The 17,787-nt window shown below is 45.3% G+C and overlaps 1 protein-coding gene across 9 annotated transcripts in view; it reads right to left on the reverse strand.

The window, feature by feature from the left end:
• Positions 1-17,787, reverse strand: part of SPOCK1 (SPARC (osteonectin), cwcv and kazal like domains proteoglycan 1) — a 551,382-nt gene that overhangs the window by 280,166 nt on the left and 253,429 nt on the right. For 7 of the 9 annotated variants that reach the window (XM_077138526.1, XM_077138528.1, XM_077138529.1 and 4 more), the window contains exon 2: positions 17,097-17,142. The exons of the other annotated variants lie outside the window; for them this stretch is intronic. In XM_077138526.1, the coding sequence (XP_076994641.1) occupies positions 17,097-17,142 (46 nt within the window). The remainder of the gene's footprint in view (positions 1-17,096; positions 17,143-17,787) is intronic. 9 annotated transcript variants of the gene reach the window in all.

Genomic DNA, 17,787 nt, shown 5'->3' on the forward strand with positions numbered 1-17,787 from the left:
AGGTCAGCTTCAGGGCACAGTCCTCCTGGTGGCAGCTCAGTCACAACCTCCCCATTTTCCAGGCAACACGAGCTGCCTGTCCCTGGGTGCAGGGCTCTGGGGAAGCTGATTCTTGGAGTGAGGTCCTGGGGAGGTCGCATGGAAGGGCCTCAGCCTCGGGAGTAGTCCAGGTGATTCCACCGGGAGAGAAGGGCCAAAGTAGCCTCAAGGGCACGTCATAAGGGAAAATGACAATTGTTATTTGTGAGCATCAGAACAAATGCACAGCTTCAGGTTGTTGGCCTCTTTATGGCCCATAATCAAAGAAAGCTTGAGTGTTTCAGTGGTGCGATTCCAACCACACTCAACTACATAAGCTCAACCAATTCCTCCAACAACTCTGAAGGTCAGATATCTACATTTACATATACCCCCATTCTACAGACAGAGAAACTGAGGCTCAGGGAAGCCCAGGCCAGGTCCCAGCTAACCTGACATCCACCTTGTAGCCATCCCCCACACCCCATTCTTCAGAAACTTGAATACACATCACGATTGCCCAGAGAGCTTGCTGCAACAGAGGCTGCTAGGGAGGCCCAACACCCAAACTCTCCTAGTCACTAGGTCTGAGGCGGGCTGGAGAATTTGCACTTGTAAGAAGTTCTCAAGGGCTACCCATGCTGCTGGTCCAAAGACCACACTTGGAGACCAAGTGGGCCCCTGAAAAAGAAAAGCCAGCATCCCCTCCACATCCTTCCCATCTCCTGTTTCTGAACCTAAGTCTATGCACCTATACCCCCACAGGAGGATATTTCCTCCTTTTCTTTCCATTTGTTTAGATGTTTGTTTTTAAGAAAAAGAGCATCCTTTTCTTGCCATTGTTTTCTTGATGGGGGTTGACCTCTGGACCAGGTACCAGGGGCCTGCAGTCCATTCCTAACCAGCTGGTAACTAGCTGGGTAGCTTCTGGCAAGTGCTTTCCCCTCTCTTAAGTGAAAATCCCAAATGAGATGACCTCCAAGAGCCTTCTCAGTAGAAGAAGGCTGAGGCCTCTGCCTGCCCTCGGCACTCATGGCCAATCCATGCAGCACAGGAGTCCTGGAGGAAATGAACAAACCACCTGAATCATACTTGGGGGGGCTTAATCCCTCAGACCCCAGGGTAAGGGTGCCCCCAATTGACTTTTAGACTCCAGCATGACACCTGACTCCAGGTAGTCAATAAGCTTGTAAATCATTAAAGAAACCCAGATGAGAGGGAAAAATCCAGGCACGACTGTTTCTCCTCCAAACAAGCTTAATTTTCCCTCTGGTTGTGCTAAGGCCAGTGGAACTCTCCTTAGGACCTTCTCTCTGTCCTGGTTATCACCTCTCTAGAAGCCCAATTAGCAGCTGCCTCTGTCTCTGCCTCTTTTAAAAGTTTTGGTCAGAGGAAATGCCAATGCCTCGTTTAACTAGTGCTGTTTCCAACCGGCACTGAAATGACAGGGCCTTAGTGCAGTCTCCTTGCCTGCGCTCATCAGGTCAGCCCAGGGCTTCCCCCAGAAACCTGGCAGATGGTCCCATTGGGGCAGAAATGGAGGGCGAGCTCACTGGAGACTCTGGGTCAGTGAGTCAGGTCCTCCAGCCGGAGGGACAGACTCCCCTCCACACCAGGTTTCTCACGCTGGGCACCCACGCAGGTGTGGCGGGAGAACCCCCTGGTGTGTACTCTAGGAGATTCAGCAGCCCCCGGCTTCTGTTAGATGCCAGGAGCAGCTCCTCCAGTCGTGACAATCACAACTGTCTCTAGACATTGCCAGTCACCTCGTGGAGAGCCCCTGCCCTAGACACACAGGGGATGCCAGGAGCAGGACACGGGCTCAGAGCCAGAGGGTTCCAAGCCCCCCCCAGCCGACAGGCCAAGCCGGCAGGCTCGGGTGAGACGTTGCATTCCTCCTTTACTTTCCATTTAGAAAGAGTGACTCACTGTGAGACCTTTAAAATGGCAACATTTAAAACTGTACAAAGTCAAAAGCAAAATTTTTCACTCCCCTCCCAGCACATTCCTCAGAGATAATTGGTTACAATTTGGTCTAAGTGTAGCTTCGGATACTTTATATGCAAATACAAGCATTTGTCAGATAAATACATACACAAATATTTTGTTTTACATAAATAGAATCATATTAGACAAACTGTTTTGCGTTTTTCACACTTTATAATATCATGGATATTTTCCAGATGATGGCCTACACATTTCCTGAGGACTTTTAAAAGCTGCTGAGTGTTCTGTCTCAGGATTTGAACCCCAGTTCTCCCAGCTATAAAATGGGAGAACCAGGTTTTCTTTGTGGTGTTGTCAGTGCCAAAAGATCACGCATGCGTGCACACACATGTAATTTTTAAGAGGGTCAGATGGTACCTGCACACCAGGTGCATGACAAATGTAATTAGCATCTCTTCAACAACTAGGAACTCAGGATCTATCCTGTGCCCAGCCCCACTGGGTCCCGGAAATGGAAAAGTAAATGAGGCAGACGCAAGCCTGCTCCCAAGAAGCTCACAGTCTTGCCAGGAAAACAAAAACCAAATGATTCTCAAAAATTATTCAATTACAAATGCATGACAATGCAAACCTTGGGTTATGAGAACTGCCAGGAGAAAGTGACCTAGTCTAGTTAAGGGCAATGCTGGCCTCCTTGAGTAAGTGACATGTAAGCTGTGACCTTAAGGGTGAGGCCAAGAGAAGGGGACTGGGAACAAGCCAAGCAGAGGCGGAAGGATATGCGGAGGCCCTGGGGCAGGCTGTGCATTAGTTATTACTACTTTACAGCAAATTCTTAAAGGAATAGCCAAATTGCTGAGAGATGAGAAAAGTGCAATTTGCTTTCTTAGCTATGGTTTTCCTATGTACCTCCACACTACCTCAAAAGTTATACCATCAGGACGATTAACAACTTGGTATGTTTGAAGAGTCAGACTCATCTAGAAAAGCATGGTTGTAAGAAAAACGAAAACATACAGAGAAATAAGCAAAACATGGATAACCAGCAGGAACACAGCAGCCACTGAGAATACTCTAGAGAAAATTCCAGTGGTGTGATGAACTGGGCAGGCAGCATTATTGCTCCATGGCTGACCTTTCTCCTTGCAGCGTTCAGCCTCCGTCTCCTTGGAGGTGCTGGTGGTTCCTCCTACTTCATTTTCAGGGCAGAGCAGCTTGGGGTTGACCAGTTGCAAACACTAGGCACATACTTTCCAAGCACGTGATGTTCCCTCTTTATCTGAAAGTTGCAGGGTATTTTCTCTGGCATCTAAGATAGCATGAGGCTCTGACTATTTAGGTAGTCATTATCTGGTAAGCTAACAAAACCACACTTAATCCTGCGTGTACTTCAGATTTTTCAAACATGTGCAAGCTCAGATGACAGGACTGTGCAAGAGCACGCCCTTCGGGGCTGTGGCTGGGGATCCCTGGATGGGGCTGGGCCCTTGGAAGAGTTGCCCTGTCGGGACTGGGCTTTCCTGAAGGGGGGGGACCCGTCTTAGGTATCCCCCCATGCCCCAGCAGCCCTCAATGGCATCTCGGTGCAGACAATGGTTTCCAACTTCCTTCTCTTTCACTCCCCAAAGCAAAAGCAGCTCCTTGTCCACAAAGGGCACAAATCTCTCCACATAAGCCCAACCCTGCGAAGTCCCACCACATTTAGCAATGTGTGCCTGTGTCTAGAGCTCTGGCAAGATCAGACATGGCCCTGCAATCACTGAGTCCCCTGCCACTCTTCCCAAAGGTAACAGAATCACGTACGGGAGCCGGTCCATTCCAAATGCATGGAACTGACACTCTAAAGTGGCTGGATAGGTTACTTTTCTTTACTAGGAACATCTAGTAATCCATCCATTTCTCTTTCCCAGTTCCTTTTCTTTACAACAAATGAGACTCTACAGCACAACCCCACTTACATCTCAGGTATTCATGAAAAGCTGCACAGATATAACTTTAGTTAACTGAATATACCTTAGGTGCACCAGTAGGCAGGTCATTTGGGGAAACTCTAAGGGTAACATTTCATAAAGTAAATTATTACCTGTCAACAGTCCTGCCTTATCACAGAACTACATAAGCTCAAGATCAGAAGGAATGTCAGTCATACCCCTGGCCCCATCCTACATTCAATTCCTTCTACAGCAAACCAGCCACGGGGCCGCCCAGTCCTCTACATGCCCACCCAGCAATGGGGACCTGCTCGTCCAGCATAGGCCATCCCATCTCCATAGATCCTGGGCTGTGGAAAGGCCTCCCCTGAGCTAAGCCAAGCCCTGCCCGTATGAAGCTCCCACCAGGGGTAACCTTTGGAGCCAAACAGAACCCTCAACTCCCTCTCCACAAGAAACTCAACAAGTGTCTGCGGACAGCTATTCTGTCTGAAGCTTGCACACACCCCTCAGGGCTTCATCACCCCGGTTCTGCTTTAAAGACTATACACAGCCATTGAAACCATTTCTGGATGAAGAAATGTGTGTCTGGCTATGAAGACTGAATGATGAATATTCACTCTTTATCTGACAGTATAATTTTGCCATCACAACCTGGGAATTTCTCCTCCTGCCTAATCGCTGCTAGAAAGAATGGCTCAGGTTCAACCTCACAAAAAGCAAAAATCATAGTTATTAGCAGATGCCTGCCAATACTTTTATGGCTCAGACCTCCAAATTATATTTTTTCCTAAGGGTATATTTTCACAAATAATTTATCTTAGCAGGGTCACTGAGAAGAGACATGGCTTAAAATTAGGCATTCTATGAGTTTCCACTGAGATTTTTTATGAGTACTTCAAAAAACCTGCTTGCAAATATTCCAAAATGGTCTCAAATCTATGGATGTGCACAGCTTGTTCAATTAAACCCTTGCATGGAACCCTGCTCTCTGGGGAGTTGTTTCCGGTCCCTGACAGAACTGCTTTTGGCCCTAGTCTCTATGCTGTCTGGAGAGGCTGAGAATTTTCCAAACCATCAATTTCTGGTTTCTTCGTACTTAACAGTTCAATCCTCAGTTTACCTCTTTCCTCTCTCATCTCATTATAAGTTAAAAGGAGAAATCAGACTGTACATTTAGCTTGGAAATCTCTTCAGCTAAATATCAAAGCTCATCACTTTCAAGTTCTGCCTTCTATCCAACATCAGAACACAATTCCACCAAATTCTCTGCCACTTTATAACAAGAATCATCTTTCCTCAGTTTCCAATAACACATTGGTCATTTCTTTCTAAGGCCTCATCAGAAGTACTTTTAAGGTCTATAATTCTACTACCAGTCTCTTCAGAGCAATTTAGGCTTTTTCCATCAAGTACCTCACAATTCTTCCAGCTTCTACCCATTACCCAATTCCAAAGCCATTTCCACATTTTTAGGTATGTGTCACAGCAGCATCTCATTTTTAAATACCAGAAACTGTTTCAGTTTTCCAGTTGTTAAAACAAATATTATACACTGGAATGGCTTAACAAAGGGAATCTATGGGCTCATGGTTTTGGAGGCCAGAAGGCTTGCTCCCTCCTGGAGCCAGTACCTTTTGGCTGGCTGACAATCAGTCAAGTTCCTTTACTTTTTCCATCACATATCAATGCACATGGCAGCACTTCTTCCTTTCTGTCTGGTTTATGCTGGCTTCCAGCTTCTGGCTGCTCCCCGTGGCTTCTCCTTCTGTGACCAATTTCCTTTGTTTATGAGGACTTCATCCATAGTGGCCAAATCCAGCTTGGTCACACCTTAACTAATAACATCCTCTAAGGCCCTATTTACAAATGGGGTCACACCCACAGGACCCAAATGGGGCCTCAATATGCCTTTTGTGGGGAGCACGATTCGATCCCCAACAGCACCCAAATTATTCTACTCAGAATGGTCAGAAAACATTCGTACTCACCTCACTCCCCCAGTGTTGGTCATCACACTAACAGTTATTTTTGCAGCTGCAACTGTCACATAACAACAAAATCTAATATTAATTTGGTAAGACCATTAAATGAAATGTGAATTTTATGTAGAATATCAGCTGCATACATTTGAGATTATATAAATATTTATAAACATGCATGTATGTGTGTGAAGAAAACATCTCCCAACTGCATGAAACCTACAGAGTCGTGGAGGCAGAGGTCCTATGTCTGTAACTTCCAGCAGTGTACAGAGGAGAATGCTGATGCCTCGTTACCCATGTGTCTGTAGGTTCAAACTGATCGCCAACCTTGGGGCAGTGGAATAAGACTGCGTATTCAGGTATCAAACTCCTCAGGAGACGGGCTCTGCCTGCCAGTCGGCTGACACGAGGAGATCCATTGCTTCCGTTAACTGGCACCTCACAGCATCCGAACTCCTATTCCTGCCAGGAAAATGCCAGAACTCTCTGTTCCCCAGTGCTAATCAGTTACCAGAAACAGAACAATCAGAGTGTTCCCTGATGGAGAGGAGGGCCATCCATCCTCCCTGATGCTGTCAATTGTAGCCAGGTATCAAGCCAAACCTTTAGAAGCCTGTGTACTTGGTATTAAGCTGGCTGCCATTGGATTATTTTAAAGAACTGTGCTTTGGCAATACGCAGTAAGGCAGACTAAGAAACTTTGGAGGAAACAATGCTAAAACTTCCTATGGTATATCTCTCGGGACACCTTGGAGAATGTGGAACACCATCTGAGAACACACAGGGGGAAGGCTCTGCTCCCCATATTGGGAAAACCTATTTTTCTCCTGAATAACTGCCTTAGTTTCATCTCACAGGCATAGGGAATCGTGCATTTCCTTCCTCGCTTTGTTTTTTTAGGAAACCTGGAGTCTTGGCCCAGCTTTAAAAGCACACCGAAACTGATTGTGCCTGCTTTTTCAGTACTACCCTTGCTGCAGCTTTTCCTTTTACCCAAATCTTATCATCTATTCATTTTATCACTGGGTACGTATATTTTCCTGGAATCCACTTTTTTGTGAATGATGCAAAGAACAAAGGAAAGAAAAAGACAGAAAGGTCAGGCTATTACTCATTGGATTACAGCTCCAAGGATGGCAGAATGACATTTCAAATAAGTTACCAAAGGGAAACTGAGCGTTCACAGACCTGGAATGAAGGCCAACGCGAGCCCATCAGGCCTTGGAGTCAGGGAGGGAAGGAGCAGGGCAGGGCAGGGCCCATGAGCCGCATGGACCTTGGACAAATTTAGGGCCAGAAGGTCACACGGCTCCGGAGGGACAGTTTCTCCCCTCACTGGGGTTCTCTGCTCTTGGCAAGGACCACACCTGACCAGTTCCTCCCCCTCCTTTCCTTTCCAACATGACTGGGCCCAAAAGGAGCAGGGGCAGGGGCCCGGGGCCCACCCTCTGCGGAGCGGCTCCTCCTGCCGCCCCCGCCCCGGAACCCCAGAGCTGCCGCCCCACCCCCTTAAACGCCCCTCCCCCCTCCGGGGAGCAGACCCAGGCCACCCTGAGAGCTGATGGGCTCCACTCTCACTCTCTGAGGAGTGGCATGTTTCTAAATCCCCTCAGCACCACGTTTTGGGTTTGTGAGCGCCAGTGAGCGTGTGGTGCATGTGGTGTGTGTGTGTGTGTGTGTATGAGTGTGTGTGTGAGTGTGTACATGTGGGCAGGCATGGGGTGTGTTTTCCCATCTTCAACAGATTAAAACAGTCCATCAGAGGCGATGCAGACACCACTGGGAAAGAGTCATCACCCAGCGCCTGCCTCGGCCAGGAGCAGCCTCTGGGCCCCTGCGCCTGGGACAGCCCCTGCGCCTGGCTCCCCTCCCCCACCCCCAGCGCTACCCCCCTCGGGAGGGCCCCGGGGCCCCGCCAGCCTCCAGAACACTCACTGCACTAGGGTCAAAGACCAGGCCCTCGGCCTCCCCCACAGGGCAGGACCCACAAGCAGTCCACAGACACGGGGGACTCTAAGTGCTTTTTCATAACAGATTTATTTGGTAACATGCAAAAATTAGCAGAACTCACACGCATGCAAAAGCTTCTCTGTTTCCAGCTCCTCACAGGAAACCGAAGCCCCGCAGGCCTGGGCCCCAGCCGGCCCTGACCCCAGGCAGCCAGAGCCGGGTGTTTTGTTCTCTGGAGGTCAGTCGCCATCTGCCCTCTGTCTGTCCCTATCCCCGACCTGCCTCCCTGCTGGCAAGCCCTCCTTAACGGTCTTACAAGATGCCTTAAGAATCCGGGTGAATTTATGAATGGGTGGAGAGTGATGCATTCTGCTAAAGAAATGGCTTGCATTTTCTTCATATCTCCTAATAAATGCACGTTTTAAAAGCATTCTATCAAGGCTCACTTCTGTAGCAACTTAATGATCAGCTATTAGAAAACATTTCTTCTCAACAAAGGCTGCCCGTTCAGCCCACCTCTAACCATCGACCATCTTTAGAAAGGCTCCGGTTACTTCTCTAGGACACTGCTCCCGTCCCTCCCCAGGAAGGACTGGCCTTGTGCTCACCTGCGCCCCTACTGTGCAGAGCACCTCAGACCCGCCCTGGGGCTCACCTGGGCTGTGTCCGCACCCCAGGGAGAGGAACCTGTCACTCTCAGCTCATGCTTCCTGCACAGAACCAACTCAGCTCCCCCTAGTGACCAGTAGGTACTTGACTGAACAACTAACTGACCATTCGTTAACCACCCAGATGGGGTAAGGGGACACATTAAAAACTGATAAGATCCTTTCAAGTATGAGTATCCAAGGACTCTGTTTTAAACAAAACATCCGTCTACCATCTCCTATTTATTGCACTTCTTGTGCCCATTATAATAAGAACAGATCTGGCACTTTCATCAGGAATTTGGCAGACCTCTAAATGCTACAAATTCTATTTCTCTATAAGGAAACTGCGGCTCAGAGACCTTTCAGTGATTGCCTGTGTACCTCCAGCTGGAAGAGCTGGGGATTGCATCAGGTCTTTGCGATGTAAAGCCCAGGGCCTTTCCACATCCTCTTCACCATACCTGTTATCACTGCAGAATGTGCTTAACAAGCTCCCAGCAACGAATTGCTATTCAAGGCAACTGAAGACCTTAAACTGAAATCCTCCATCTAGGCCATAAAAGGTAAGGAGGATATAGATGATTCCGGCAGTGTTTCTCCCCATAGCCATCTCCCTATTGTAAAAATGTTCTAATCCACTCTACAGTCCCCAGTGAGGAAAATTTCACCAGCATTATTGATCGATTTTAAAATTCAGCTGACATTTTTTTCCCTTTTGAGAATTTCCCCAAACCAAAGCTGGCTCATTAGGATTCAACGAATACAATATAATTAATTCAGGAGCTGTTGCCATAGCAGGTAGAATAGGAGGGAGGACTCCCCCCCCCCCCTTTTCATAAAACTAACACCACATTTTATGAGTTTGGAGAAAGGTAATAAATATGTCTCTAAAATGGATTTGTTCGTGCTGAAAGAACCTCTTAAACACAGTAATAGAAAGCTACAGTGTCGCCCCTTTATAATTGCAAGGTGAATTTTACTACCCCTTCGTGAATCCCTATTATCTCATCCAGAGGGTGGGACACAAATCCAGAACAACTTTTGCTCCTTCGCTCTGGAGGCACAGGATTCTGGGAGATCCTTGAGAAGCCGCGGGGAGTGAGAACCTGGCACGTGATGAGCCAATGTAAGCTTACACAGTCACCCCTGGCCGAGCTGGCTGAGCTGGGAGAAAACTGAGGTTTACTGAGCAAAAACCACAAACCAACCCCATGACCCTTTGCAAACATGGTCTCATTCAGTTTTCACAGATGTCTGAGCAGACTGATCTCATTATCCACTTTTATAGATCAGAGAATGAAAGGTAGGTAGGGTAAATCACTCAAATTTATGTGGCAAGTTAATGTGGAGCCAGGATTTGAGCCTGGGCCCTTTCAACTCCTGCCTCCGTCCTCCACACCATGCCACGTCCTGCAGGATGCTGTGAGGAGGCAAAGTGCCCAGTACTTTGGCCTTTTTTTTTTTCGCTTTTTATTCTGAGCCACCCTCCCTTTCGGCTCTCTGGTGGTTAAAAGGCCCATTTAATTCCATTGGTTTTATTGAAATTATATTCATACTTCATTGGTTAAATGGTAACCTTTGAAAAGGGAGCATCATGCCTCAAATACTGCATTTTTTCCTTCTTTTATGAGGAAAACATACTCATAAAGCGATGCTGCCTGAAACAGTGGGGCTCAGCTACTGTCTAGGGAAGGGACCTCAGGAAGGCCCAGTCCAGCCCCGTTAGTCCAGAGATGGGCCAAAGAAGTCAAGAAAAGCCAGAATGATTTCCCCAAAGTTGCAGACCTTAAGAGTGACAGCGTCACAGCCCCAAATGGCCCTCCAGGGACCCCTCCCCACCCAGGCCGGGAGGCTTGATGGGGAACCAGGACCCACACGTTAATTTGGAAACGGTCAGCATGTGACTGAAATAGTGAAAAACAGCAGCCCAACAGCAAAAAAATATGGAAACAACATAAATGCCTATCAACAGGGGCAGAGTAGGTAAACCATGGCATAGTAATACAACAGAGTATCACAATATAAAGGCAATGAGGAACTCTACAACTGTCAAAGCAGAAAACCTCAAAAACAGTGTTCAGTGAAATAAACAAGGCAGTGAAAGAAACATTTATTTCCATTTATAAAAACATACAATAAATATGACATACTGTTTGTAGACAGGTGCACAAGACATGAAAGCATAAGAGCATGGACAGAAAAGCAAATTAACAACATGGTCACCTTTAGGAAAGAGAAAATGGGAACAAGGAACAAGAAGGGGCACCCAGGGGATTTCATACTTATGTGTGATGTTTTATTTCTTTAAAATAAGCCAAGGCAGCTGGAGCTGAAAGATAGAACTTCAACTTGATCTAACTTCAAAGCAGAAAGACTGAGTAAGAGTGCACTAATATTTGAATGAGTAGTCTTCTGTTTCTTCCCTGGCAGAATTGACTTGGTACTTTATAAAATCAATACTCCAAAACATTTTAAAAATAGGAATTATTTTACTGTCACGATCAAGCAACAGAAAAAGAGATGGCAGCACTACTTTGTTAGAGAGGGGTAGACTGTCTGGGGTGGGGAGTTGCTTCAGGTGGATAAGAGAAAGAGCTGCTCTAGAGAAAGCTTCATCTTTATATGAAAAGGCAAATGTCAGGGGGAACAATCAACCAGACCAAACATGGAGGAACCAGGAGAAAATTATTAAGATGCTTCCCACAAACAGGCCAGCTGCCTCTGAGAATCAGCAGCTCCAGAGATCAGAGAAGGTGAAAGGATCCTTAAACACTGAAAAATGTTCAAGGCCCTAAGAATGCAAATCAGAAGCCCTTAAGGGAGGGAGGGAGGTTAAATTCCACATGAAGAAGCAAGCTACAGGGACAAGACAGCCATTAAGCCTATCATGTAAAATTTCACATTAGCCTAGAGGGAGAACAAATCCCTTCCTAGAAACAATTTTAGCAAAATGAAATCTTACCTCCTCCAAGTCCCTCTTTAAAACCTCAACCAAACACAGATGCTGCTATAATCCAGTGGGGTTTTGGTTCCAGAAACACAGCTGGAACAAGGGAAAAATGGTATCCCATTGAGTTTTAGAATTTTCTCCTCAAAACAGTTCAGGGCTTTGGCCAGGATTTAAGCTGTTGGCATCTTGGTATAATAGACTGGAAGTCAAAGGGCAAGGCTTTCCTTCTTTCCTTCTTTTTGAGTGAACAACATGAGGGAGAGAGGCCCCTGACTTTCTGAGCTCTATTTTTATCTGGAGATCCATTTCTACAAGTTCATATCCTTCTCTGAACATCATCAGCTTCATCTGGGCTTTAGCTGCAGCCAGTCTACTGAGAGAATGCTTCCTATTCACTCCAGAAGAAAAACCCTGCCCTGAATACCAGTGGCTGTGCACTTCAGCTAAATCATTCATTTATTCCGCATCAAAGTTACCCACTTGACTCACAAAAGTTCCACGATACGTTCTTCTTCAGCCATTTCTCCTAAAATGACTTATCTCATCAAGAAGAACCTCATACCCAAATAAATCAGTAGGTTCTTTCCTGGATGGACCATGGCTATAGCACAGACCTCAAATTAATTTGGGTTCTATTACTGTGGAACATGCTCATGCTCACATAACAGAGTTTTATCCCAAAGTGATATATTGGTGATATACATAAATTACCTTACCAATGGCCCACCTGCACCAAAACAAAAACTTCCTTTATTCAGCAAATGCATTGTGAATAGCTTTAATTTTCTTTTTCAAAAAGGACCGATTGGAAAATTCTGAAACAAGCTGTCAGAATTCACTTTGCTTTTTGTTTATCCCCTACTCTATAAATTCCTGAAGCAACACATTTTACTTTGTACAACAGTATCGGGGTTCGATAAATTAGATCCTTCATTCCCCTCCAGCATTTTGGATAGCCTTCCTTATCAGCCACCCCACTCCAAGGGAAAAGAGAATCTTTGCAACAGGGCTTATGTGATTGCATTAAGGGTGGCTGCTATCAGCAAAGTGTCCTTGCATAGCACCAGGGAGCCTGATTCCCATACCACAGGCACAGACCAAGGCCAAGTTGTAGTAAAAAATGCCACCTCAACTAATACTGGCTGGCCTGTGTCATCCGGATAACAATTGACATCTGATGGATTTTCCAATTTTCCAGACCAACCCACTCGCAAACCTACATTTCTTGCTTTTGCCCCTCCCCGCCGCCAGCCCCAGTACTTGCACACACCATGTGAGTGGAAGCCCTGGTGAGGATGGCTTATGATTGACAGTCAGCTTAGTCCACAAGAGCCGTCTGCCTTAGCACAGTCTCTATTCTCCTCTAGTGTGGGCTTCCACATCGACTGTTTGATAAGTGTTTACGGAATGGGTGAACACACTGAGAGCCTGAAGCTTTTCAGCCCCAATAATGAGGCTCTAAGATACAACAGAAAGGAATGAAGGGAGAGAGCAATCAAACCTGAGTGGGAAAGGAGGAAAACAACAGGGAGAAGCAGATGAATAGGTAAAGGAAGGAATGAAGAAGATCAATTACTTATTAAATGGACACTTATCAAGCACTTACTACATGCCAGACAGCCTTCTATACATGTTAACTCATTTAATCCTTTCCATACTATCTTGGAGAGTGCTATTATCATTGACACTTTCCAAATGGCATGCTTAGGATCAGAGAGTTAAGCAACTTTCTCAGATGCACACAGTCATCTGTAACTGGCACAGTCAACTTCCATAATTAGGCAACCTGACCCCATAACCCAAGAATGCATACTGCAAAGAATGCATACAGTTACAACCGTGTATCCCACAGAATATACCACTTCCTCTGGGTACCTGATACGGTATGGAATGGATAAAATAAAAACTTGTGCTCAAAGACAGATTTAGAAAATGCTAGTTGAGTGAGTTTCTTCATTAAAATAAGTCTCAGAACTTTTAATTAGCCAAGGAGCATTGTAAACCTCCAAGAGATGAACAGAGCATACATGTGCCCCAGATATATGTGACTGTGAGCTGTTTTCTTGGGAAAGCATCTTGCTGGTGCAGTGGTCCTCAGATCCCTATGAGAAGCAATGCTTTCATGTCTTTGCAACATCTACCAAGGGCTCCAATGTTAGCCAGCGGCCAGTTGAGGTATGGTGCCCAAAGGGCAAACTGGCAGAGACAACCCGACACTCCGGAAACACTCTGGAGCCCCGCAGCAGCCTGGGCCAGCCTCCTGCAGAGCTCCAGACAAGGGCCTCTACTTCTCCTGCCTGTACACAGCAGGAACCCCATTTGCATTCATCCATTGCCCTCTAGATTTGCAGCCTGCCCCAACTCTCTCCGCAGGGTGTCTGCCTTTGTGGACTTCACAGAGGAAATTCTCCACCAGAGTTAATAACTGTTCCCTTCAATTGTGAACTCCATCTGTACCCTTTGTGAGGGGATTTGGTAGTAAATTATTACAATCAAAAACCCTACTTCACCCAAATCTCAGATAGTATTCTTCTTAGAAAAGCCTGAAGTTGATGGTTATTATCCTCCATTGATGGCAGCCTTAATGATTCACTTAAAGGTAACAAGTTAAAGGCACTTCTCAGGCTCATCAGAGGAGAGCACCAAGTGAGATACTTTTCTTCAAACTGCCTTGTAGTCAATTATATGATGGTAAGTGCTTGCTCCACGAAGCCATGTTGTTCCAAGTTAGTAAATACCTTCCAGTGGAAGGAGCAATTCCAACTAGGTAACTGTTCCTTGAATACTTCCTAACTATTCATACCAAAACGAACGAGAAGTCACATGGGCATTTCACAGGTCAAGCTAGAAAGCTGAATTGATAAGTCTCATGACCTATGACATGGAGAGCACAGGGCTCCAGGCAACAAGTGATGCAACAGAGAAGCTACCCAGAGTCATACAGGAGGGACACCAGTCAGCAGGTAAGCATTGGGTCCTAATGCCAGCTGTTGAGTCACCAAACTAGATCCTCCAGAAAATAATGCCTGCATCATGTCATTTTCCTCATCACAAACTTTCTATGGTGAAGGTCACTCACAACCTGCCTCAAATCTACCTGTCTGGCTCCACTATACCAGAATTCCCCATTCAGGGCCCTACATTTGAACTCTACATTTGAACCCTACCCCAGACCCACCTCCATCATGAAGCCAATTCCACTTCCATCCCCCTCCAGCCCATATTTTTCATCTGAAACTCTGTGATGCTTTTGAACAAGTTCCAGTTCTCCAAACCACAAATTCTCTCCAACCACAAAATCACTTTAAGCATTTTCTATTTTTTTTTTCATGCTTAGATGGGGAAATGACTTCTCTCTGCAGCAGACAACTTCCACTGGAGTTCTGTCATTCTCCTATTTTCTGGAAGATGAAGTGCTCTACATCCTCCATGCCTGTGGTGTATATTTCACCAAGTGGTGTCCGCGCTGATTTAGTAACCTCCCATTTTTATTGAGCAGCACACCATGTAATTGATGACATCTGCCAGGGCTGATATTTTAAGTGAAGGTTATTCTCAGTTCTGCCTGCTCCCCCATGATTCTATAAATAAATAGCCAAGAGCAGGCACACCTGAGTAGAAGGTGAGGCTAAGGTTCCCAATTTCACCCCATAAAGTCATGAGTTTTGCTGGATTTATCTAAGCAGATCCAGTCTTCAAATCAGCAGAGCTAGAAAAAGATAAGAGGTGATATTCTGTGGATTAATTTGCCAATATTCCTAGGAAAGAAAAATCCTTGGACCTTTTAACAGAACATAGAAACACTGTGTTCTTTTTGATGCTCCAAGTTCTGTGTTAACTCGGAAATCAAGGGAAGCTATCATTTCTATCTTTGAGGGACAAATGATTCTCATCTTTATGTATTACATTCTCCAATCAATACAAGTAAAAATAAAAATGTCTTTCCTTGGAAAAGTTTTGTATTTGTTTGCAAGCTTCAGGGAAGAGTAAATCTGAGAGTCATCTAAGGCAGCACTTGGTCCTTACAGAAAAAGAATCTACTTCCAGTTACTAGCTAAAAACATTCAGTTCGCCACAATTGTCAGTTGAGTTACCTTCACAAGCCCAAGTCTGGTAGGGATGTTTGCGGAAAGGTTCAAACAGGGAATTTGTTGCCGTAGATCGATGAGTGTTCTTCACAAGTGAAGTTATATTCTTTTTAAATAAATGTTTGGATTTTTCATGGAAAACTTCTAAATTAAATAACAAATACCCTCATATGCTTTAATGTGGTTTACTGTGCTTTAATGTGATTTACTGTGGCGATCAGGTCATTTTTAGAATTGTGAAGGAGGGAGACCCCAGAGGTTGCTAAAATACGTATACCCAAGACAGAACCTCTGAAGGAAAGCCTTCCCTGGCCCCCCGCCCCCTCTGCACACACTTTGTACACATTCCACACTAACTCCCCACTCAAAGCCCTGCATGCCACCCTCCACACACTGCATCACAGCCCTTAACTCATCCCACAAAACGGGTGAGGGTTTATTTCCCCAGTCTCTGCTCTGAGTGCCTCAGGGGCAGTCCTCACAGCTCTGCTGCTCTATCCCCAGTAGGCCTGGGCTTGTGCACACAATGTAAGCTCAATAAATGTTTGCGAATGAATGAATAAATGAATGAATAAAACGTTATGCTCTTTAAAGCATTTGCAAGATGCATTTGTCAAGTTTTTAATACTGATACTGGTTATGAGAAAACCACAGTCCAGAGAGAGTGAGTCATTGAAGCGACAAAGCAGAGGACAGAGAGGGGCACCCTCTACCATGGCACATGCTGATGCCTTCCTTGATTTCTTTGTATCAAGTTGACCATCATGATCACATCAAATACTCAAGCTACAGAGCTTAAACTGATTCTCAGAAATGAGAACCTTTGAGGCTTGGTAGGTCACATTTTCCGAGTTTTAGCATCAACCGCACATACATGCTTGAAGCAAAAATCTAACATCGTCTTTAGCAGCAGCAGGACATGGAACAACGGGGAAGGGGACGTGATTCACGGGAGGTCCACACTGGGTCTTAAACAACTCACAGGAGGACACAGGTAATGATTTACAACAGCCATCAGGAGGCTGGGTTTATCCTTGCTGGTGTGAGTGGAAAGCGCCCTCTGAGAACCAGAGTTAAACACAAGCGGTCAGTGAACCGATGCTGAAGCAAGCTTCTATTTAGAAACCATGAAGAAGTTATTTCACAAATGAGGTAGGAGAACCTTTGAAAGCCTCTGGGGATTGACCTTTTACCAGAAAGAACGTTTCATTTTTATGGCTCATGTGAATGGGGGCGCATGTCCATGCACAGACTGTGCCTTGAATGAAGTCACTAGCTTCGGTCCCACAGTTGACCAGGTTAGTCTAACAACCATTTTACTATGTGCTTTTTAACAAGTCCAACCAATGATTAGACTGATCAATCCAATTAAAAATTTTTAAATCTATCTCAGGCATAATCTCAGACAAACATCCAACTTGATGAAATAATTGTCACTCCAGTTAATCTGGTCCCCAAAGTCAATTCAATAACACAGCGAGCTGGCCTCCGTGTGAACATTAACTAAGCATGCAAGGGAGGAAAACTAGGACCAGCATTTCCCACAGAATATATAGCAAAAACATCACATCCTTTACCTTGGTCAAAGGGCTTGTTGGGATTCCAGTTTCTGAAATAATCATCCTATATTAGGGAAAATAGAAAACAATTGATCAGAATTCAGGAAGCTTCTCGCACAACTGCATAAAAAACCTATCTCTCTCCCCACCTCCCAAAGCACAAAGGAAAACATGAACAGCTTAGCAATCTTTCCTAAAACAAGGCATTAATGTGCAAACAAAAATAACAATTTACTTTTCAAAGTCTCGTCTTTCAAACAGTTTGTATTAAACACTTTGAATAGTAAAAACATGTCAGCCCAGTATGGAGACAGCACTGCTCTTCTTGGTTTGACATATAAACCTAGACAACTTTTAAGTGCAAGGTATATTTGCTATCAATTATACTGCAGGTGATGCCTTGCTGCTCTCACTTATGATTAAGCCTCCCGTGTTTGTAACAGCTGATAATTCAACTGTCAACATTTCTTTCATGTGGAGACCTGCAACTTGTGGTGCACAGTTTCAGTTTTCCAACCCTAACAAAACCTAAAACCAAAGGGCCATTCAAATGTTAGGATTAACCATAGGCATATGCTTAGTTTCATACCATTTGTTCTGTGTATGTAAAGAGGAAACAAAACAAAGGCTGGCCTATCTGTCTTGCATTCAGCTTGCATCAGTTTATGTTCCAAGGTTAGCCACTTCATTACTTTGAAATGACAAGGGT

Source organism: Tamandua tetradactyla, chromosome 20, assembly GCF_023851605.1.
Source record: "Tamandua tetradactyla isolate mTamTet1 chromosome 20, mTamTet1.pri, whole genome shotgun sequence".
Classification (NCBI taxonomy): Eukaryota; Metazoa; Chordata; class Mammalia; order Pilosa; family Myrmecophagidae; genus Tamandua; species Tamandua tetradactyla.